General features: G+C 45.2%; 1 protein-coding gene across 1 annotated transcript in view; it reads left to right on the forward strand.

Annotated features, from left to right (window-relative positions):
• Positions 1-1,055: 1,055 nt before the first annotated feature.
• The window catches only part of EDRF1 (erythroid differentiation regulatory factor 1), a gene marked incomplete at both ends in the record, with an annotated part of 37,541 nt that continues 16,391 nt past the window's right edge, over positions 1,056-22,205 (forward strand). Inside the window, 16 exons of the mRNA XM_080694699.1 lie at positions 1,056-1,166; positions 2,121-2,329; positions 4,490-4,556; positions 5,380-5,505; positions 7,081-7,205; positions 7,427-7,583; positions 10,342-10,443; positions 10,663-10,784; positions 11,426-11,537; positions 14,364-14,511; positions 14,588-14,696; positions 15,036-15,147; positions 18,325-18,585; positions 20,438-20,509; positions 20,765-20,915; positions 21,657-21,845. Coding sequence (XP_080550825.1) covers positions 1,056-1,166; positions 2,121-2,329; positions 4,490-4,556; positions 5,380-5,505; positions 7,081-7,205; positions 7,427-7,583; positions 10,342-10,443; positions 10,663-10,784; positions 11,426-11,537; positions 14,364-14,511; positions 14,588-14,696; positions 15,036-15,147; positions 18,325-18,585; positions 20,438-20,509; positions 20,765-20,915; positions 21,657-21,845 — 2,173 coding nt within the window. The remainder of the gene's footprint in view (positions 1,167-2,120; positions 2,330-4,489; positions 4,557-5,379; positions 5,506-7,080; positions 7,206-7,426; positions 7,584-10,341; positions 10,444-10,662; positions 10,785-11,425; positions 11,538-14,363; positions 14,512-14,587; positions 14,697-15,035; positions 15,148-18,324; positions 18,586-20,437; positions 20,510-20,764; positions 20,916-21,656; positions 21,846-22,205) is intronic.

The following is a 22,205-nucleotide window of genomic DNA, read 5'->3' on the forward strand; positions in this document are numbered from 1 at the left end:
CCCAATACCGGAAAAATAGTGAGGCAGGAGCCCGGGGTGGTAGTGCACACTTGTAATCCCAGTACTTTGGAGGCTGAGACCAGGAGGATCGTGGTTCGTGGACATCCTCGGCTACTTAGTGAGGCCTCCGCAGTTTGGTGAGACCCTGTTTCAAAATAAAGAATAAAAAGTAGGGCTGGCGGTGTAGCACGGAGGTAGAATGTCCCTGGGTTCAATTCTTAGTCACCCACATATATACTCATACAGCCTTTTAACATCTTACTGCAAAAAGAGGCAATTTTTTTTTTTTTTTTTTTTTTTTTTTTGGCCACAGTAGTATATTTTATGAGAGGTGGTGGCTTTAGCTCTTTATTAGGTGTAGTCCCAAAGTAAGGGCGCCTAGGCTTTCAAAGACTTGAAACGGCCCTGGCGACTTCACCGTCCCCCCGCACCTCGCCGCCGGGCAGCACCTCCTGGGAGCTGGTGCCGACGCAGACGCTCAGGCCCCTTCCCGACCTGCACGGCCAGCTCCCCGGGCGCCGCCCTGCACCGCACCCTCGGCCGGCCCGGGCTCCAGCCGAGCAGCACCCCGCGGAGCCGCCGCGTCTCCGGGGCTGCGCCCAGGCTCTGTGATCACAAAGGCCGCCTGCAGCCCGGCTCGGTGTGCCCGACGCCATTAACTCATAGGAGCCGAGCCACCGGCGCCGCTCGGCGCATCTGCCGACCCACCCCACGCCGACCTCCGGGTTTTGACGGTCTCCAAGCCCGCGTCCAGACGGCTATTTGCCAACAAAGCCGAGCCGCGCGCGAGGGGCGGGGCCTGGAGGCAGCTATCGCGAGACGTGGGCTCCCCGGCGGGTCGACGGGCGCAGGCGCACTGCTGCGGAGGCGGGGTCGGCCCCGGAGACAAAGCTCGCGAGACTTGGCGCGTCACCAGGAGCCCTTCCGGTCCGGGGCCGGAAGTGCGGGCTGCGGAGCGTCTCCCGCACCTGGTCAAGGCGGCTCTCGCGCCCGGTCGCGCTCTCCGTCGCGGCTCGTAGGTCCCTGTGTGGTCTCGCCTGCCCCGGACCCAAGTGATGGCGGACCTCAAGGAGGCCGGAGGAGCCGAGGCGCCGCCCGCGGGGGCCAGTGCTCGGGGAGGGCTCAGCCTCCTGTCCCCGGGAGAGCCGGAGGAACCTTCTGCACAGGTGAGTCCTCCGTGGGTCGGACTGGCCGGGTCCGGGCTCCGCGGGCCCGAACTGCCCGGGAGGGACGTCGCGGCCCGGGAGCTCCAGGCACCTTCCCCACGCCTCCCTGGCACCTCCAGAGGAGAGTGGAAGTCCGGGTGCCTCTCTCCAGGTATGCGGGTGTTGACTTGCAAGTCATTAGGAACCAAAGCAAAGTCGGAGGTAAACGACTGGTGAGTTAGATACGATCTCCGCTCTCCAGGTAGATCCCTGTAAATAGGTGGTTCCAAAAACATAGCGCAGTGGTGCAGAGCTGGAGGGAAGGGAGAGCATGCCAGGGAGGGGACGAGGGGAGAATGGGACTGAGCTAGTTGTAGAAAGGTGCAAAGTGTTTGCAAGGATGACAGCGACTGCGCAAAGAAAGGTTAGAATAGCGAAGCCAGGCGCTTGCTTGGGGAGCCCCCAACGCCGTGCTAAAAGCTAGAAGGTTCAAAGTACGTGTGTCAGGACCTGATTGACCAGTTGCCGCATGTTTACTTAAAACAGGCCCAGGTATCTCACCAGAATCTTCTATGTGAATGACGTATGTTACTGAAATTAAAATGTTACTTTAATACCGAAGATCGGTTTTACTAAGTTTTGCATTTAGTGCCATTCGGTAGGATACTGTTGAGTCTCCTGGGTTTCTGCTTCCACATTTGATGTGAATAAATTGTAAAAAGCAGAGTGGTTGGCCTGTTTCCCAACTGAAACCCATAGCCATCATGCTCCTCCATGCAGCCATTCTTTTTCTTTGAAATTAGGCAAAAGGAGCTAAGTAGATGTGATTATTTATGCTTACGTTTACTAGGTGTTAGTAGCGTGCAGCATACAGTCCCGATGAAGCCTGATGTGGTGGGTTCTCGTTTTTTAAAAATAGATGAGATATTTATGTTTAGAACAGTATGTTAAAGTTTTACTCGCTGTGTTAATTAGGCATCAGCTCTGTTTCTTGGAGGCAGTGAAGTGAAGAGCCGGGCGGTGGTGAAGTATTCCTCCGCCCCTCCTCGAACAGCATTTGCACGACTCGAAGAGAAAACAGACTTAAAACTCCCACCTGCCAACTGGTTACGAGAGAGTGCCAAACTAGGGCCAGCAGGAACTACCATTCTGGGCAATAGTAAGAAAAGCAAACCATTTTCAAGGTAAATATTAACCCCTGGCATTTTTACTGCCCCTTTGCCTTCACTTAAAACTCTTAATACTTGGTTTTCATTTAATTTGTGATGTACATTAACTTGCAGAGGTCTTTTTTTTTTTTTTAATAAAAGGTCACATTTGGCTTTCAAGGTCCTTTTTCTTTCTAGAGAGTAAGATGTTACAATATGAAGATGCCAACTGCATGTGCTTCTTTCAGTGAGTTTGGACTGCTAGTTAATTATTTTGCTTTAGCCAATTTGCATATCTTTTGAATGTGTGGAAATAAAAGAACCAGGGTAATACATGAGAAGGAAAACTCTTCCTACTGCCTGATCGGTTCTGTGGAGTTTTCATTAAGTGGTGATGAATTGTCTGGTCTGGAAAAGCCTGATTAAAAACCCAGATGTCAGCCGGGCGTGGTGGCGCACGCTTGTAATCCCAGCATTCGGGAGGCTGAGACCTGGAGGATTACAGTTCGCGGACAGCCTCAGCTACTTAGTGAGGCCCTCTGCAACTCAGTGAGACCCGGTTTCAAAATAAAGAATAAAAAATAGGGCAGGGGGTATAGCTCGGAGGTCAAAAGCCCCTGGGTTCCATCCCCAGACCCGCAAAAAAAAAAAAAAACCCAGATGTCACATGACTTGCACCCTTGACTTTGACACTGAAAATCCTGCTAGTAGCTTTTAAAGATGAGAGTGGCCTGGCAACTTATAAAGAAAACGTACTAATGTCCATATTCTTGTAGGCCATTTAACATGTGAGGCCCTTCCCCCTCGCTCCAGGTATTCAACCTAAAATAATTATAGTTACTAATAGCAAGAGCCATAAATACATTAATACCTTAGGAGGTAGTCGTTTGTAAAATTATCCTGATGCTTCAGAAAGTAAAAGTTACATATGCAGATTATTTGTAGTATTATTTATACTAGCAAAAAATTGGAAGTAATTCATTTTAGAAGAATAATATTAAGTATGATGGGGCAAGTTAGTTGATAAGTATATGGGCTGTGTGCAAGCACTGCTAGGTACTTTACATCTTCGTCTCATTTAACTCGCATAACAGTCTTTGGAGACAGGCACCATTCACTGTTTTGCACATGAGAAAGCTGAAGCAAAGAAGGTTAAGTAATCCCACAGAGCACAGAGTAGAGCGTAAGCTCATGCTTGCTTCAGAGCACGGATACTGACTGGAAAATGCTGGCACCAGTTACTTCTCTGGCTCGCAGATTATAGATGAGCTGCGTGTGTTACCTGGCAGGAGCTGGGTACTCAGCGTGTTTATTCTTTTCTCCTAGTTGTTGAGTTGGTGTCAGGTTCATTTTTAAATATGTATATATTTCAGAAGAGAGTTGTTCTGTATCACTAGGAACATAGTCCCAAGAACTACTTCTCTTTCTGTTTTTCTTATCGCCCACCTAAAGAATAACATCTTATTTTGCTGGGTGTGGTATCACATACTTGTAATCCCAGCACTTTGGGAGGCTGAGACAGGAGGATTGCACAGGTTTGAAGCCAGCCTCAGCTACTTAGTGAGGCTCTCAGCAACTTAGTGACACCCTTGTTTCCAAATAAAATATAAAATAAGTCTGTGAGTATAGCCCGGGAAAGCCCCTGGGTTCCATCCCAGTACCACCAAAAAAAAAAAAAAAAATTCTTAAAGTTTTTTTTGTCTTGGAGATTTTTTGAGTTTCATGAGGACAAAAATAAAAGTGCTCACCAAGTACTTTTAATTCACACTTTTTCCTACTAATTGAGTCTTGTAATTATTACTCTGTTTTATCAAACTTAAGGTGCTATCAATTTTAAGACACTCCTTATTTTATGTACATTAAAGAAACAGCCGGGCATGGTGGCGCACGCTTGTAATCCCCGCGCTTAGGAGGCGGAAACAGGAGAATAGTGCAGGTTCGAAGCCAGCTGCCCTGGCTTAAGGGACCCTATTTCCAAATAAAAAAGTACAAAAAATAGGTCTGGGAGTGTAGCCCGGAGGTACAAGGGTTTCCGGGAACCCCAGTACCACCAAAAAGAATAAATAAATAAAGAAGGAAACACCAGCGATACACAGCTTGATTTCAGAGATGTGGAATTGTGAACAATCCGTATCCTAGAAGCTGACATTAAATATTCTGTTTACCGTCTGACCTGTGGCCTTTCTCCTTCCTTAGTTTTGGCATGGCCTATGACTTTATAGATTCAGTGGGAAATGATGTGGATGTTGTCTCCGATTCTGAAGTAAGTGTTACTTTCTGCTTAACTGTAACTTTGTGGGTGTTGTGCTAGGCTTTTATATCATGTTCTGTTTTCCTGTCTTGAGAAATTCCCAGTGAAATAAGATAGTTATCTGACTGCTGAATACCTTTTTTGTTTCTAAAATATTACTCTTTAACACTTGTCCTTTCTTCAAAGAGGAAGAGCAATCCCCAGAACAATGGCGGTGATAACATTAATGCTAATGACTATTTTAATAGTAATTGGCTGATGGTAACGCTTGGGGTTATTCTACATATGTTACCAATTCCGATGTACACATAACATATCCAGTAAAGTTTACTAATCTTTAGTCATAGCTGTTTTCTGATAAGCTAAAAGCCTTGGTCAGTACAACAATGTGACCTGTACACACTTACCTTTAGGAATTGTAGCTTCCAAAAATATTTGCCCATCATTTACATTAGCATGTGTTAGTATAGCACGTAACCAGGTCATTGTGATATTAAAGATCTATATTTAAAAGGTTATAGTTTAGCCGGGCGTGGTGGCGCACGCTTGTAATCCCCGCGCTTGGGAGGGAGAGACAGGAGGATCGCACAGGCTGGCGTAAGAGACCCTGTTTCAAAAAAATAAAATAGGTCTGTGAGTGTAGCCCGGAGGTAGAAGGGCTTCCAGGAACCCCATTACCACCAGAATAAATAAATAAATAAAAGGTTATAGTTTGTATAACCTTAAGGAAATAGGCATATTTTCCTTAAAATGAAATGAAATGAAAATTTTGAAAGATTGTAGATCACACTAAAATGGTCTTTCTAAACTCTTTTCTTCTCTTAATTTTTTTGAGAACATAAAAAAGCTCCTGAAGATTCCCTACAGCAAGTCCCACGTGAGCATGGCGGTGCATCGCATAGGAAGGACCCTGCTACTGGACGAGCTGGATATCCAGGAACTCTTCATGAGATCATCGCAGGTAATGCACTGAAAAACATCCAGAAAAGATTATTCTGACAACTTAAGAGCACTAGAAATATAATTATGTCTCAAAGAAAGGTGAGTACTTCAGCAGGGAAAAACCAAAACTTTTACTGACAATTAAAAGCTTTAATTTAAAAAAAATGGGGAGGGAGATTATTGATGTAAACCGCCAGCATTACTTCTTATAAGGGAGTGGATGAAGCTAATGAAAGCTGTGAAGTAGCTGTGAAACTGAACTAATGTGAACTATTGAAAACCCTTCAATCTCTGTAGAGGTTCTCTAGAAACATGGCTCCCAGGAAATGTGAAAAGTGCTGGGAAGGTAGTTTTAGGATTAATTAGGTTTAGATTTAGCTGATTTTCTTAAAACCTGGTTTCTCATACTGTGTGTTTGTAAACTGCTCTTTTCCATCATGTCAAAGATGGGCATGTTTGTAAAATATAGAAATAATGTTTCAGTTTTCTGAGGCCTATCATTTCTATTCCTAACCATTTCTGGACAGTAACAAGCAGTTGATGGTTCTCCCAGGCCATAGGCTACTCTTTAAAGACCATTCCTTCAATGCTTTGATGAAGAAAAATAAATTACAGTGATTTAAGTTGACATTCAAAATGAGTGTTTTTCTCTTTAAAAAGACACCAGTTCAGGTCAAGCTTTGTGTATGTACCAGCCACTAGGCAAGGTCTTGGGATGCGGCAGTGAATAAATCAGCCTCCATAGCAGCTCACAGAACACCCACAGATGATTTCAGTAAGACACAAAGCAGGGCATACTTTGGGTGCTAAAAAAATTTATACTGAAGGAGTACCTCTTCTAGCCTGGCTTATGAGAAAAGAAAGATGTAGGCTTTTTAAAAGAGGTAATATAAATTGATTCTAGGAAATATATGACTATATGCTTATAATATGGAAAAATTGAAGAGTATTAACTGTAAAGTAATAGGTACGTGCTACTTTTCTTTCACTGACAAAATTCCTGAGACTATCACCTTAAAAAGGGAAAGGTTTGTTTCCACTCTGAGTCTCAGGGTTTCAGTTCGTGCCAAGCGGCTTCCTAGCTTTGGTCTGTAGAGAGCGAGCACAGCATCTGGAGCACATGGCAGAGGAAGCTACGCGGTTCATTCTTGGTGGCCAGGACCAAAGAGGAGGAGGGGCAGGGCCCCAGTGCCCCCTGGAAGGCATGTCTCATGACCACACATCCTTCCTGGCCCCGCCTGCTATAGGCCTCCCCCCAGAGATGCCTTCAACACCTGAGCCTTAGGGACACTCAAGATTCAAACCGTAACTGCCGGGCGTGGTGGCGCACGCTTGTAATCCCCGCACTTGGGAGGCTGAGACAGGAGGATTGCACAGGTTCGAAGCCAGCCTCAGCTACTTAGTGAGGCTCTCAGCAACTTAGACCCTGTTTCCAAATAAATTTATAAAATAGGGCTGGGGGTGTAGCCCGGAGGTAGAAAGCCCCTGGGTTCCACCCCCAGTAACACACACACACAAGATTCAAACCATAGCAAGGTAGCTGTTGTGATCACGTGTCTGTTGTATTTGTTGGGTAACTTTTTGTGTCGTTCAGACCGGCGATTGGACTTGGCTGAAAGAGTTTTATCAAAGGCTGATCGATCAGAAGTGGCAGAGGAAGAAAAAGAGCAAGGAGCACTGGTACCAGAAGGCCATTCTCTCCAAGTTCTTATATTACAGGTACTGTCTGCTTTCTCATCTTTATCTTAAGAAAAGTGAAGCTACTAAATTAACAACTTAAGTTTTGCCACTAGGGTATTGTTATTTTTTGTTTTTTATTTTATTCCTTTTTTAAAATAAGCTGTATCCTTGATGACAAGGTGTAATTTTTACAAATAGGTATCCTGCCACAAAGTTAACTTTAGTAACAACACGGTGTTTTTCAATTTCCTTTTGGCCAGTATCAATGGCGATGGAGCCGCTCAGCCTGCCCCGCCCGCCGCAGAAGAGCAGGAGGCGTCCAGCCCCAGCCAGGCCCAGCGTGCAGGAGGGGCTTCGTGGCCGGCTCCCTTCGAAATACCGCCGTCAGTTCCTGAAGACCCCAGTGCTTCCAGGCAGGTCAGTCGTAACTCCATAAACTCTCTTAGAAAGTGGAGCAGACAAACAGGAACAAAAGATCTGTCAGTTCATGTCGCACAACTAGAAAAAACAAGTTACAAATACTATTAGGAATAGCTGGATCAGATTTTTTATAAATCCAATTTTTTTGTGTGTGTGTGATACTGTGGATGGAACCCAGAGGCATTCAACCTCCGAGCTACACTCCAGCCCTATTTTTTATTCTTTATTTTGAAACAAGGTCTCACGAAGTTTTGGAGGGCCTCACTAAGTAGCTGAGACTGGCCGAGAACCATTGCCCCTCCAGTCTCAGCCTCCAGGTACTGGGATTACAAGTGTGGGCCACCATGCCTGGCTAAATTCAAATGTTTCGAAGTATAGCCTACTGATAGGTGTATCATACTGATTTTCTCCTTAAAGTCACAAGAAATGATAAAGTATACTTTTAAGTTTAGATTTAGAGGACGTACTTATCAAATATTGAGAGTAATAGGCCTGTTTATAATTTAAATACCATTTTACTATAACTTTTAGTCAAATTGTTAGGCCTAAAATACCCCTTAAGATTTTCTGAATGAAGGTCCCGAGTCTTATCTCACAGTAATTTAATGAGGATTTAAGAGGCAGAGAGTAGAATGTCTGTCTGACTTGTCTCATGTTCTTGGCTTCTTACTGTTTGTTTGTTTGCTTATCTTGTTCTTATTGTGTCTCATATAGTAAAATAGCTTCACAGAGATAAACCGTGGCATGCCTGTTTTCAGAAAAATATATTGATAAATGTTGTAGTGATAAAAATAAGATTTTTTTGTTTTTTGGTGGTAATGGGGATTGAACCCAGGGCCTGACATATGCTAGGCAAGTGTTCTACCACTGAGTTACATCCCCCATCCCCAGTCCTTTTTATTTTATTTTGAGGCAGTGTCTCACTAAGTTGCCCGGACTGGCCTTAAATTTGTAGTCCCCCTGCCTCAGCCTCCTGAGTAGCTGGGATTATAGGCATGTGCCAACATACCTGGCTAAAAAAATAAGATCTTTGACTTGGTCATTTTTTTCTTTTCTCTTGCTATATGTGCATATACTGAGTACTATTCAACCAGATCAATTCAGTCCTCACAAATTAGAGAGTTACAGGGAATCAACACGTTTAACCTGGTATTAGTTTGAGTAGGTTTTAAAGTAGAGAAACGTTCCCGTACAACTGTGTAATGAACTTAAAGGTTTTCCCTAAATGAGAAAACTATTTAAGAGCTGAGAATGTTTTGTGAACTATTACCCATGTCATGATTTGGCTAATAGTGTGTGGTAATTTGCTTTGTATTTAAGAGGACTTTGAGTGTAGAGCATTTGCTTAGCATGCATGAGGCCTTGGGTTTGATCTCCGGCATTCCAGGAATGATAAAAAGTGAACCTGAATTGATTCGTAGCTAATCATTATCCTTAAATTATTTAGTGTTTGCACTGTGTTATATGAGATTATGTCCCCAAAGGATTTTCAATTCCTTTAGTATTTCTTGCTTTCCATTCTAATACCTCCCACAAAAGACCATGAGAAAGATACTACCCTCTGCTGCCCACCCTGCCTCTCTCCCAGCCTCGTCATTGTGTCCTTACTTTGATGAGGAGTTACTGTGAAAAACCCAGGGACTGTGGAGAATCCATGGACGTGTAAGTTCAGGAAGCAAGCTGGCATTTATTTAATCCTCTTACGCCTTGTACTTTGATATGTGTCTTTGTATACATTTATTTTCATCCCTGCCTGGAGCTGCATATGCAGCAAGTGTTGACGATACCGGTTTATAAGTAAGCAAGCTATATTCATGACAGGCAGATGTTTTCCGTGTTCATGCAGCTGGCGAAGCCCAAGGCACAGTCTTTCTTGCCCTGGAGGCCCTCGCAGTGGTTCTTCACCGTGTCATGTCAGTGTACTTCACATGTTAGGAGGCCTCAGAAGCAGCTGGGTTGTCTTGGCAAGGGCATGCCACAAAAATAATACTTTAAACGAATACTTTTTTTTTTTTTTTTTTTTTTTTTTGGTGGTACTGGGGTTCCTGGAAGCCCTTCTACCTCTGGGCTACATTCCCAGACCTATTTTATATTTTGGAAACAGGGTCTCTTAACGCCAGCACGGCTGGCTTCAAACCTGCATGATCGTCCTGTCTTCGCCTCCCAAGCGCGGAGATTACAAGCGTGCGCCACCACGCCCAGCTAAACAGAACACTTTTTTTATACTGCCACAGTTCAAAATCCAGAAATCATTTATATTCACAAGCTACCACCTTGTTAGTCCTTCTTCCCCAAAGTGAAACCCCGAGGCTGAGGCCTTTGTTAAGTGGTAGAGGTCACTCAGGTGTCCACGATAGGACTCTGGAGCCAAATCATTTTTGAGAACTTTGTGACCCAGAGCTCAGGTTTCTTCTTAAGAAATATAAACCATATTGACTAACAGTTTTGGGTTGTGACCCATAGGGTGATAACTTGTCTCCACTAAAGCAATAAGATAAAAAAGAATGACGCTTTCTTAGAACTTGTGAAGGAGGAAACGAGGCTTAACAGAACGTGAGAGCTGCCCCGTCTAGGGCTGGGCACACCTCAGCAGCAGGCTGTTGGCACATGCCTGCACAGCAGGGCGGAGCACTCGGTGATTAGCACCGAGGTCTGTGTTTAGTCCACGCAGGTGGATCTGAGGTGCGCTGTGATGTTTAGGTCATCTTGGAGGTTTGGGCAGCAGAATCACCCCTTCTCCTTGCACTTTTCACAGGGAAGTGAGCCTCTCGAGCCCTCATACATAGTGGGGCACGTGGCCTCAGCGCCCAGAGAACAAAACCTGACTGCTTTATTCAGTGACGGGGAGGACAGTCAGGTAACAGAGAGTCCCTGGTCCACATCTGCATTTAGACAGCCTTGGCTGGAATTGATAGGGAACAAGCCCACTTGATCCTAAGAATTGCTCTCTACACGTCTCTGACAGCTCTGGGAACTTTCTCTGTCTCCTTGTCTTTTCCTTCTGGTCTTCCTGTGGATCATGGGGGAAAGTTGTGGATCTTGTGTTTATTATAATCTTTCCCATTTTAAATCAAAGGGTCTTAAAAATGATTTTGTTCGAAATATTCTGTGGACATTTGAAGATATCCACATGTTGGTGGGCTCCAACATGCCTATTTTTGGTGGAGGCAGATACCCAGCGGTCAGCTTGCGTCTCAGGTAAGCCAACAGCGTGCCCCTGTGCTTAGGTTACGTACTTAAGTGCTGCCTTTAGCATCAGTGACTTGTCTGCTTCCCGTGTCTCCTCGAGCATCCTCCTCCACCTCCCTCCTTTCCCTGCCAGTTGAAATGGCTGCAATAAGGAAGGGGCCACTCTGAGCAAATGCTGGAAGCTGATAGCTAAGTTCTAATTCTAGGCCTAATTGAGGAGCCAGAGGCCTGGGGGCGGGTGTAGGTTTATATTTGAATCTACACCTTGTGTGAGTAGATTTAATTAGGAAAGGAAGTGTTTGCCAGCTTCCTGTTAACTAATGGGGGGGCGCTTTCCTAGTGCTCCTCGTGGGCACATTTACATCGGCCAGCGTGAGTTCTGACCTGGCACACTGTGTACTCTGGTCAGTTCTGCGCACGCAGTTTGAGGAGCGTGCAGCAGGCTCACCATCATCCTCACATTTCTTTCTGTTACTGAAAACTTACCCGTTCCAGTTTCAAAGCTGTTGGAAAGCTGTTTGATGTAACACAGCCACTGGGCTCTCTGTGCCGCTGTCAGTAGCAGGGAAGCATGTATGGCATTTTCCATCCAGGGAGGGAGAATAGAGTAAAATACTAAACCTAATAACACTAGAAATGTGTATTTTTAGGGATAACAACAAGCCAATTAATGTGCTAACTGGAATTGACTATTGGCTGGACAACTTGATATGCAATGTGCCAGAGCTTGTGATGTGTTTTCATGTCAATGGAATTGTACAGGTAAGATACAATGTGACTTTTCTCATTATCTTTCAAAAGCAAATTGGTGCAAAGAGTACCTCACTCCGGTTTTAAGGCCCGAAAATACTAATGTCTATTTTTGATAGTGAAGAAAGTTATGAATAAATAAAAATTTGAGTGTTTCACATTTAAGTTGATAGCAGAATTCTAGGTGTTACACAAGTATAACAACTTAGAACTCTAATACCAAGTAATAATTAACTGAAAATGTCTATGCGATGTGTGTTTATGAATTATATGAATACATACTTAGTGTATGCAGAGTTTTAGGGGAAAGCCGCAGGGGAAATTACATAAGGCAGATGGCAAATTCGTATGGAGCACATTCTATTTAGAAGCTTTTTATCCTCATTACAAACATTGGTGGGAACGGAATGAGTTTTCTCACCACTCAGATATAATCCGATGTGAAGTCATGATGTGCAGAGAGAACGGCGGGAGACAGGAGGTGGCTGGACTCCAGGGCGGCTGTCAGAAGGGTGACACTGCTCTGGGTTAGCCTGGAGGGAAGACTTTGGGGAAGAAGTGACATATTAACTGGGTCTTGAAATGACTAGAGTGTCAGAATTTAAGAGCTGGACTTTTAAAGACTTGAATCAGTAAGTGAAGGACTTGATAATACAAATCCAGCCAGGGCACACAGGATTCAGGTAACAGAATAGTTGGAGAGGTCATGGCCAGAAAACAGAGACTTTTGTGTGCTGAGCTAAGGAGTTTGGGTTTGGTCCAGCTGGTAATCTGGAATCAGTAAAGGCTTTGCCTCTGGGATGTGAAAGTTCATTGTGTTGGAATATTAATTTGGAGATGGCATGTAGGACAGGCAGGGAGGAGTGGAGAGGTATTGCAATTCTTTTGTGAATAGTGTGTGTGCCTATATTGCAGGGGAGTGTAAAGACTCAGTGGTGATCATAGCTGGCAATTGTTGGGTGCTTATTTTGTTCTAGGTATCTTGCTAGGTGCTTTACATGCCTTACCTTCTCAGTTTTCTTAGCTACCTCATGTACTGTTATTCCAGTTTCTCAGAGAGGAAAACTGAGGCTCGAGAGCAAATGAGTTGCCCAGGGTCCATTTCTACTTTTTTGGGGGGAGGATGGAACCCAGAGGCATTTGACCTTCGAGCTATACCCCCTTCCCTATTTTTTCTTCTTTATTTTGAAACGGTCTCACTTAGTTGCAGAGGGCCTACCTAAATAGCTGAGGCTGTCCACGAACCGTGATCCTCCGGTCTCAGCCTCCCGAATGCTGGGATTACAAGCGTGCGACACCATGCCCGGCCCAGAGTCCATCTCTAACAAGTGGCGATACCCGTATTTGAACTTGCATCTGCCGAAGGCCATGCTTTTAGCCACTGTGCTTTCACCCAGTGATTCTTGGGTTGTACTTCAGAATCACTGGAGTCCTCTTGAGAAATATGCTTTTTGGCTGGACATGGTTAAAACAGGAGGATTGCAGGTTCAAAGCCAGCCTCAGCAACTTAGCAAGACCCTGTTTGAAACAACAACAACAACAACAAAAAAAAAATTTAAAGGGCTGAGGGTGTAGATCAGAGGTACAGTGTCCTTGGGTTCAATTCCCAGTACCAAAAAAGAAAACAAAAAGTCACTTCCTGGGCTCTGTGTATCTGTGTCTCAGGATCGCTGATATCTGTGTTTCTTTTCCAGAAGCTTTGTACATGACTCTGATTTGCAGCCCTGGTTGAGAACCTCTGTCACCTCATCCCCCTAAATGGCAGCATCTAGTGAGAGGCTTGTGGCAGGGGCAAGGGAGATGGGTAAAGTATTACTGTGGCAGGCAGGGAGAAGCTCGAGGGCAGAGAATTTAGTTCTGAGACCAGGGTACGGGTTGTATGATTTACTAAGATAGGGGCATCAAATTGGTATAGGCAGGGAAGGAAATGGGTTTTTATTACATGTTCAGGTAGAGGAGATCATAAAAATGTCCAGTTAGCATTTTGAAGATACAGCCTTTAGAGAAGGGCTACAGAATAGATTGAAGTGTCATGTGCCTGGGCACGAATGGGTTTCATCCCCTAGAATCTATTAACATCATACACTGGAGCCCTTCCTTACGGGGGTAAGCGTAGGCACCTCCAAGAGAGAGGGAGAACCAGACTAGTGCGGTAAGGGAGGAAGGGAGCAGCAGCACTGGGGCTGGATGGACTAGGAAGGATGGAAGCCAGCCAGAAGCAAGGCTGTCTGGGGGTAACATGCCACTTGCTTCGGGGTTTCTAGCCTTACAGTACTCGAGAAGATGTGGTCAGAGACATTTAGAGAAGCCTGCACAGAAGACAAACGAGAAAAAATATGGAGGCACGTTGGCAATAGCAGTACCATCCCTCGGCCTCCACCCTCTCTTCCTGCCAAGGAGTGGAGTCCACGGCTCCGAGGACGAGAAGTGGCTACTGGGTTGTCCCAAGTGACATTCTTCTCTCAAGCCATTGATTCTAGTTTAATTTGGGGAAAGAAAAGGCCAGAAATATATGTTTACTTTCATGAAAATACAAATTCAACCTTCATTTTACCATCTTCCTAGCTGAAAATCATTCGAGTGAATAGGACGCATTTGGTGCTCTTGGCGCTGTGTTAGAAGTACAGTTGTGCCCAAATCTGAAGCACTACACCTGGTGGGGGCCCCTGGACGGTGTCTCCATGGGACCACTGTGCTCGGCATGGGCCAGCTCCCTCTGGGTACTGGAGCAGGGAAGCGCTGAAGCCACGTGTTCCATAGGTCACTGTTCACAGGAGCTGTGCATTGCTTTCTGCTGCCTCAAGTTCTCTCAAACTGCCTTCCATCTGTGTTTTACAGAAATATGAAATGATAAAAACAGAAGAGATTCCCAATTTGGAAAACTCTAATTTTTCTACTAAAGTCATAAAAGACATTGCACAGAATATTTTGTCATTTCTGAAATCTAATTGTACCAAAGAAGGACATACCTATTGGCTCTTTAAAGGTAAGCTAAATCTTGAATGAAGATCCGGGTGATTGATCGGGTGACCGCTGTGCAATGAGCTCTGTCTTTCTCTCAGCCAGCGGCAGTGATATCGTGAAGCTCTACGACCTCACTACTCTTTGTGAAGAGACTGAAGACAAATACCAGAACCCGTTCACAATGCCAGTGGCCATCCTCTTGTATAAGTGAGTGTTTCAGAACTTAAGATGAAGTAGCCATAGATAAAGCTTAAAGTGTATAGCCACACTGTCCACACCAAGTCCTGTAAGTACTTTTTATTTTCATGTAAGTGTGTGCATGTGTGGAGAGAGAGACAGAGAGACAGGCAGACACACATACACAGAGACACATTGTACCAGAGTGTCAACTGTCTTATGTGAAAGTACAGTATCAACTTTTGATTCACAAACAAAAAGTAGGTGGGTAAGCAGTAGTTGTTTGTATAGCCTTTATTCTCCTAGAAAGATACCGGAGTGTGGCTAGACTTGGGTCTTGCAGAGAATGATAAAAGACGTTTCTTTCAGGGTTGCTTGTAACATGATGATGAAGAAGAATCAAAATAAGAAGCACTATGGGACTATTAGAACATTGCTTCTTAATTGTGTTAAACTGCTGGACAAAAGCAGACATCCTCAAGTAAGATTAACATTTATATGCTTTCTAAAAATTCTAGCATTCTTTAGAGAATTGTTGCCTAGATAGTAAAGCCTCTAGCTCACATTCCACGACCACCCTATCCAGTATGGCAGCCAGTAACCCGCATGTCTCTTGAGCACTAACGATGGGCTTATTCTGGTTGTGATGTGCTATCAGTGCAAAATATGTGGTGATTTTTTTTAATTTATTTTTATTGGTGCATTGTACTCATACATCACATTGGAAAACAAGACTTGAGAGGATATACAAGCACACATCATCCAATTAGCCCTCATCCAGCCCCCGTCCCATTCCCTCCCCCTCCCTCGATCCCATGCTTGTTTGGTGATTAACTTTGATACATTTGTTTATGTACCTCCTGCCTTTTAAAGAGGCTCCATCCTCCCCTATTCCATACCCTCTGATTGGTCACCTTAATTGCTTCAGTATAGGGCCCTTTCTATAGCTCGACCTCTTCCTGTTGCCCCTTTCCTCCTAGTTATTGCTGATTAGGGGAAGAATCTGGTTTTTATTTTCTGTGATATTTGCCTGTGCATGCCGCGTTGCAAGTACCAATCCCACTCTTGACGGCCCCAGTAGTGGCCTGGCTACCCAGTGGACTGATCCAGACCTCACTGGCTCAAGCAGCGGCCTTGCCTCATGGGAGGCCCCGATTCTGGTCTCGCTGGCCCCGACACCGGCCTAACCCCTCGGCTGGCTCCAATCTCGGCCTCGGTGGCCCCAGCACCAGCCTAACCTCAAGGCAGGCTCTGATCCCAGCCTCAGAGGCCTCAATAGCGGCCTTGCCTCACAGCAGGCTCCGATGTCGGCTGCTGGCCCTGGCACCAGCCTAACCCCTCGGCAGGCTCCGATCACGGCCTCGGAAGCCCCAGCACCGGCCTTGCCTCACGGCAGGCTCCGATCCCAGCCTCAGAGGCCTCAGCGGAATACGTGGTGATTTTGAGGAGGACACATATGTTGAATATGTTTTGAATATTGAATCAAGTATAATATTAAAATTGATCAGATGTACATTTTAACAAAGCTACTAAAAAATTAAAACTGTCGGGCCTGGTGGCACATGCTTGTAATCCCCGCGCTTGGAAGGCAGAGACAGGAGGATCGCACAGGTTTGAAGCCAACCTCACTGGCTTAAGAGACCCTGTTTCCAAATAAAAAATATAAAATAGGTCTGGGAGTATAACCCGGAGGTAAAAAATTAAAATTCCATGTGTGGATCACAATATAGTTATTTTGGATGGCTGTGTTTCATATATATATATGTGTGTGTGTATGTTTTTGTAGTACTGGGGATGGAACCCAGGTGCATTCTACCTCTGAGCTCCACCCCCCAGCCCTATTTTTTATTCTTTATTTTGAAACAGTCTCACTGAGTTGCAAAGGGCTTCACTAAGTAGCTGAGGCTGTCCAGGAGCTGCAGTCCTCCTGTGTCAGCCTCTTGTTACATATATTTAGATTTCATGTAATTCTAACCATAGTGCTGATTTCTCTTTGCTTAATACTCTTACAAAACTTATGTCTTTGAAAAGATGTATTCATACAGATGAACCATGTTAACATTTGTTAACGTAAATAAGGTTCACATTCCATAAAAGCATCTTAGAATGGTGTTAATTTCCAAGTTAATTTTAATTGCAGCCACATCCAGTTTGGAGAAAAAGATTATCTGAGAGATCAAACTCAGAATGTTTTTTAAATTTTAAGTGGGCTTTTATGTTGTCCAGGCTGGCCACAAACTCCCAACATCCTGCCTCAGCCTCCCAAGTACCTGAGATGACAAGTGCAAAACAATTTCTGATTTCAGTATCTAATTGCTGATTTAGGAGGTGATGGTCAGTGATACTTGGTTTATGTAAAAGTTATGTAAAAGTGTCTATAAGCCAGGCTTGGCAGTGCAATTTGTAATCCCAGTACTTGGGTGGCTAAAACAGGAGGATTGCAGGTTCGTGACCAGCCACAGCGACTTATTGAGGCCCTGTTTCAAAATAAAGAATGAAAATAGGGCTGGAGGTGTATCTTGGAGATAGAATGCCCCTGAGTTCAATCCCCAATACCAAAAAAAGGTGTTTATGATTAAGAATAAATAACTGAGAGCATGAAATAAATGATCATAAATAAATGTTGATTTTAAGAGCTGTCAGGATGGACTTTCTCATTTACTCTAGTGACTTCTTTCCCCTAGACTATAGATCATGTGGTAAATCTTAGCTTCCTACTAAAGACAGACTTGAGCCAGGCCTGGGGGCACACGCCTGTAATCCCTGTACTTGGGAGGCTGAGACCGGAGGGTCGCAGATTAGAAGGCGGCCTCTGCAAAGTAGTGAGACTTATCAACCTAGCAAGTTCCCATTTCAAAATGAAAATAAAATAGGAACGGGTGTAGCTTGGAGGTAGAATGCCCCTGAGTTCATTCCTCAGTACCACAAAAATAAATAAATAAATGTGTATTATTTTATAGTTTATAAAGAGAAATTCTGGTTTCTCGCTTGGTGTGGGGTGAAAATTGCGAGCATTTTAGTTGTGGTAGTCCATACTTAAATGCTTTTGCTTGTCTCCAGTGAAATACAGTGGCCGTCTTTTTTCAGAGGGAGGGCTCAGAGTAGAATAATAAAGTAAGAAAACTATTAGCGCAGAGGGCTTTCACAGCGCTCTTGCTCCTGGAGTACGTGTGTGAGTGGGGTGTTTCTGTGGAGCACTGCAGCCTGTCGTGTGTGAGCGGGACGTTTCTGTGGAGCACTGCAGCCTGTGTGTTGGAGTACGTGTGTGAGTGGGGCGTTTCTGTGGAGCACTGCAGCCTGTCGTGTGTGAGCGGGACGTTTCTGTGGAGCACTGCAGCCTGTGTGTTGGAGTACGTGTGTGAGTGGGGCGTTTCTGTGGAGCACTGCAGCCTGTCGTGTGTGAGCGGGACGTTTCTGTGGAGCACTGCAGCCTGTGTGTTGGAGTACGTGTGTGAGCGGGGCGTTTCTGGGGAGCACTGCAGCCTGTGTGTTGGAGTACGTGTGTGAGGGGAGTTTCTGGGGAGCATTGCAGCCTGTGTGTTGGACACAGACTGTGTGCGGGCCGCGTCCCGCAGCTTGTTAGTGTTGTGGGAAGCTGACTTCTCTCCCAATTGTGAGACAGTTTTAATGATGCATGTTTCTTTTTTCTTTTTATAAGATTATTGCTTCGGCCAATTACATGCTTTCAGAACTTTTTCAATTGGATGAACCGAAAAAGCAAGAGAGTTCAGAGTCTCCTTTAAATGAGAACTCAGATGAAAGTTACAGCGAGGAGGAGGAGGAGATGCCAGACAGTGATGAAAACGGGGCCTACGGCGCCAGCTCCGACCCCACGGACGACAACAAGGCAGTAGCGATAATTAAGTCTGTTGGAGAATTGTCAGTACCCGAAAAATACAAATCCATTCATCAGATCAGAGTACGCACGGTAGAATTTATATTAAAGTTCTATCGATTGAAAAACAAGTAATTTTTAATTGAATATAATTAGTTACTCAAAGCCTAGCATTACTTCAGTACATCATTTATAATCCAGCTTCTAATAATTATTAGCTTTTAATCTAAAACTAGGTTTTAGAACCCTGCAGTGGAGTAGAATGGTCCTGAGGGTAACTGCTGACCCACGTTATATAAATAAACCAGCCGTGTGTGTGTGTGTGTGTGTGTGTGTGAGAGAGAGAGAGAGAGAGAGAGGGAGAGGGAGAGGGAGAGGGAGAGGGAGAGGGAGAGGGAGAGGGAGAGGGAGAGGGAGAGGGAGAGGGAGAGGGAGAGGCAGAGGCAGAGGCAGAGGCAGAGGCAGAGGCAGAGGCAGAGGCAGGCAGGCAGGCAGGCAGGCAGACAGACGCAGGCACACAGACAGTATCGCATCCACAGGCATTCTACCTCTCAGCTACACCCCCAGCCTTATCTTATTTTTTATTTTTGAAACAGGGTCTTAGTAAGTTGGGCTTCACTAAGTTGCAGGGGCTGGCCTTGAACCTGTGATCCTCCTGTGTCGGGCTCCCAGGTACTGGGATTTCAGGTGCCCCACCACGCCCGGCTTACATACTAGTTTTACGTGAGGGGTTTTCTTCCCGCGACTCGTGTATAGCGGAAGCCTTGTCTCCAAAGTACTTCTGTCCAGTTCTTGAGTTGCTGGAAAATAGCGGACGTAGGTTGCTTGGTGAACATAGACTAGAGAAAGGGGTATAGCAGTTTGACCCCGCTGCACATGGAGAGAAGTCTGGCAGGTTATCCTTTGCTGTACAGAACAGCACTTTTTCTGTGATCTTGGCCATGCCTCTGCCCTGGTCAGGACCAGACGGGCCCTGACGCCGCACACCCTTCCAGGTTCTCTTGCCAGGGTCGCGTTGGCCTTCTACTCTTACTTCATTGCCAGCGTACTTTCCCATATTCTGCCTCCCCATGGTAGAGCCAGGTTGGCCTTAAAGGAATTCTGGTGGTTCTCTGGACTGAAATACAGTGATATTTACAGATAGTTTCTTAGGTTCCGAGTTTAACTTCCAGCTGGAAACTATCCAGCTGAGTTTTGTGAGGATACCTGGCTGCTCTAAAGCATGGCCTCTCTCTCTCTGGCTCTCTCTTCCTTCACTTTCCCTTTCCTGTGCCACAGCCACACCAGCCTCTTGCCTGTCAAGAGCTTCAAGATCATAGAGGTCTTTGTATTTGCTGGCATTGGCTTCTGCTGAAAACACCTTTCCCAGGCTGCCCGATTCCTGGCTTACGTTTTTATTGAAACGTTGCCGCCTGGGAGACCGCCCCAGACTTTTTGGTGGAAGCATGCTGTCTCTATCTTTCAGGGAGCCCTCCGTACTCAGAGTCCTTTTGTTTTGTGTTCCTCTCCCGTCACTAGAATATAGGCTTCCTATACCCAGGTACTCCTGCCTTCTTGTCTCAGGCACACAGTGGGTGCTTAGGAAGTATTTGACTGCTTGACTCTATAAAACTAGTACCTTTCTAAATTGTTGGTTTCTAAGCCAGGCATGGTGGCGCACGCTTGTAATCCCAGTACTTGGGAGGCCGAGACAGGAGGAGTGCAGGTACAAGGACAGCCTCAGCAGATAGTGAGACTCTCGTCAAGCTAGCAAGACCCTGTTTCAGAATAAAAATAAATTAGGTCTGGAGGTAGAATGCCCCTGACTTAAATCACTAGTCCCACAATAAATAAATGAATGAATGATTGGTTTGTAGAGTTTTAGTAACTCCCAGGTGAGGGCCAGGAAGTGTGTTGTATCGCAGCGTATTGACGATGTCAATATTTGTTTCTGAAGCCCAGCTGTGCATTCCCGGTGTGCCACGACACAGAAGAGCGCTGTAGGCTTGTTCTTAGCTATGTCCTGGAGGTACGTCCATGTTTTACCCTCGCTTTTTCAGTGAAGTTTCTGTCTCATATGCAGGTAGCACTTGCTCGCTGGTGCCCAAGTGTTTTCTGAATGATGTTCTGTTGTGGTTTTTTTTTTTTCTTTGAGTTTAATGTAGAAGCTAAATAAGTTTTTCTCAAATTCTAGTTTTGCAAAGTTGGGTTTTGAAATAGGAATTCAGCCTTTGGTTTTCATTTGACTATTAAGTTATGTAGTAAATCTTTTCCTTTTTTTAAGGGTTTAAAGTCTGTAGATAGCAGCATCAAAAAAGAGGGTGACCTGCCAGCAGCTGACCCCAGCACCCCAATCCCTTTAAAGTATGAAGATGAGTCCACAAGGGGGGGTCCTGAGGGCCTAGAGAAGCAGATGGCCTTGTTTCTGGACAAAAGTAAGTTGAATTGATGTGCGAATAAGGCCTTCCATAGACTAGCACACTGGTGCCTGATCAGTTGCAGACTTAGTCTATTCAGGTATTCATTGACAGGAATTGAGAGAAAGGATGTCCTATGATCAAGAATTGGGAGCGTACCCTTTCATTCACAACAAAGCAGGATCGTCTTGATCTTTCATAAATATTTCCAGTAAAAGCATAAAGAAAGTACATCTGCCTGTGACCCACTGTGAGGAATTAATGCTTTTAGCCTGTAGAGGTCTAAGAAATTGTCGCATTGGTAGCAAGGGAGCGTTGAGAGAGAACGCGGCCTTAGAGACCAGACTCCTGCTTCAGGCCTTGCCTTGCTTGGGCAAGTTTTTCCACTTTTTTGAGCTGTCTTTTCTCTCTCAAACTGAAGATCAAATTAGCACCTACTTCATAAGGTTGTTACTAGGATCAAATGTTAATGTCGGCAGAGCGCTGAGAACCGTGGGCCTCACAGCGTTGGCTAGAGGCGTCACTTTTAAATGGCTGAGTCTGTTCCTCAGGAATGTCACTTCATGAAGAACATGTGGGCTTTGAAGTTAAAGTCTTAAATTCCCTCTGTGTTAGTCTCAAGTTGTAGTTCCAGTTTGAACCTTACTCTTCCTCCTTTTTGAATAGTTTCAATTGTTTTAAAATAATTAATTTGAAAGCCTTTGTGATTGAAATAATACTCACCGTTCAGATAAAGTGCACTGTCTTCCCGTGTCCCAGTGGGCTCCCTCCAGAAGGGGAACTGCTCCAGTCAGTCTGGAATGACCCCTGGTTCTTGGCAGCATAAGATGAAGCTTCAGCTGATCCTCAAGTCATCAAAGGCCTATTACGTTCTGTCTGACGCTGCCATGAGTCTTCAGAAATATGGGAGAGCGTTGCGGTACATCAAGCTGGCTTTGCAGAGCCACGGTAAGCCACCGTCACGAGTGTGCAGGAGGCGTGGGGAGGGAGGCCCCCGGCATCGGTCACAGCGGACCTCCACCTCTGTTCCGTGGTGACAGTCGATCCTTACAGCGACTTTTCTCAGTCCTGCGTAGGTGTCTTTGTATTTTATGTCCTGCTCACAGTGGGTTTTTTGTTGTTGTTGTTATTGTTTTTGGTACTGGGGATGGGACCCAAAGGCTTTCTGCCTCCAGGCTACACTCCCAGACCTATTTTTATACTTTATTTGGAAACAGGGTCTCACTAAGTTGCTGAGAGCCTCACTAAGTAGCCGAGGCTGGCTTCGAACCTGAGCAGAGCCGAGGCTGCCAGAACTCCTGTCTCAGC

Source organism: Muscardinus avellanarius (genome assembly GCF_963383645.1).
Source record: "Muscardinus avellanarius genome assembly, chromosome: 4".
Lineage (NCBI taxonomy): Eukaryota > Metazoa > Chordata > Mammalia > Rodentia > Gliridae > Muscardinus > Muscardinus avellanarius.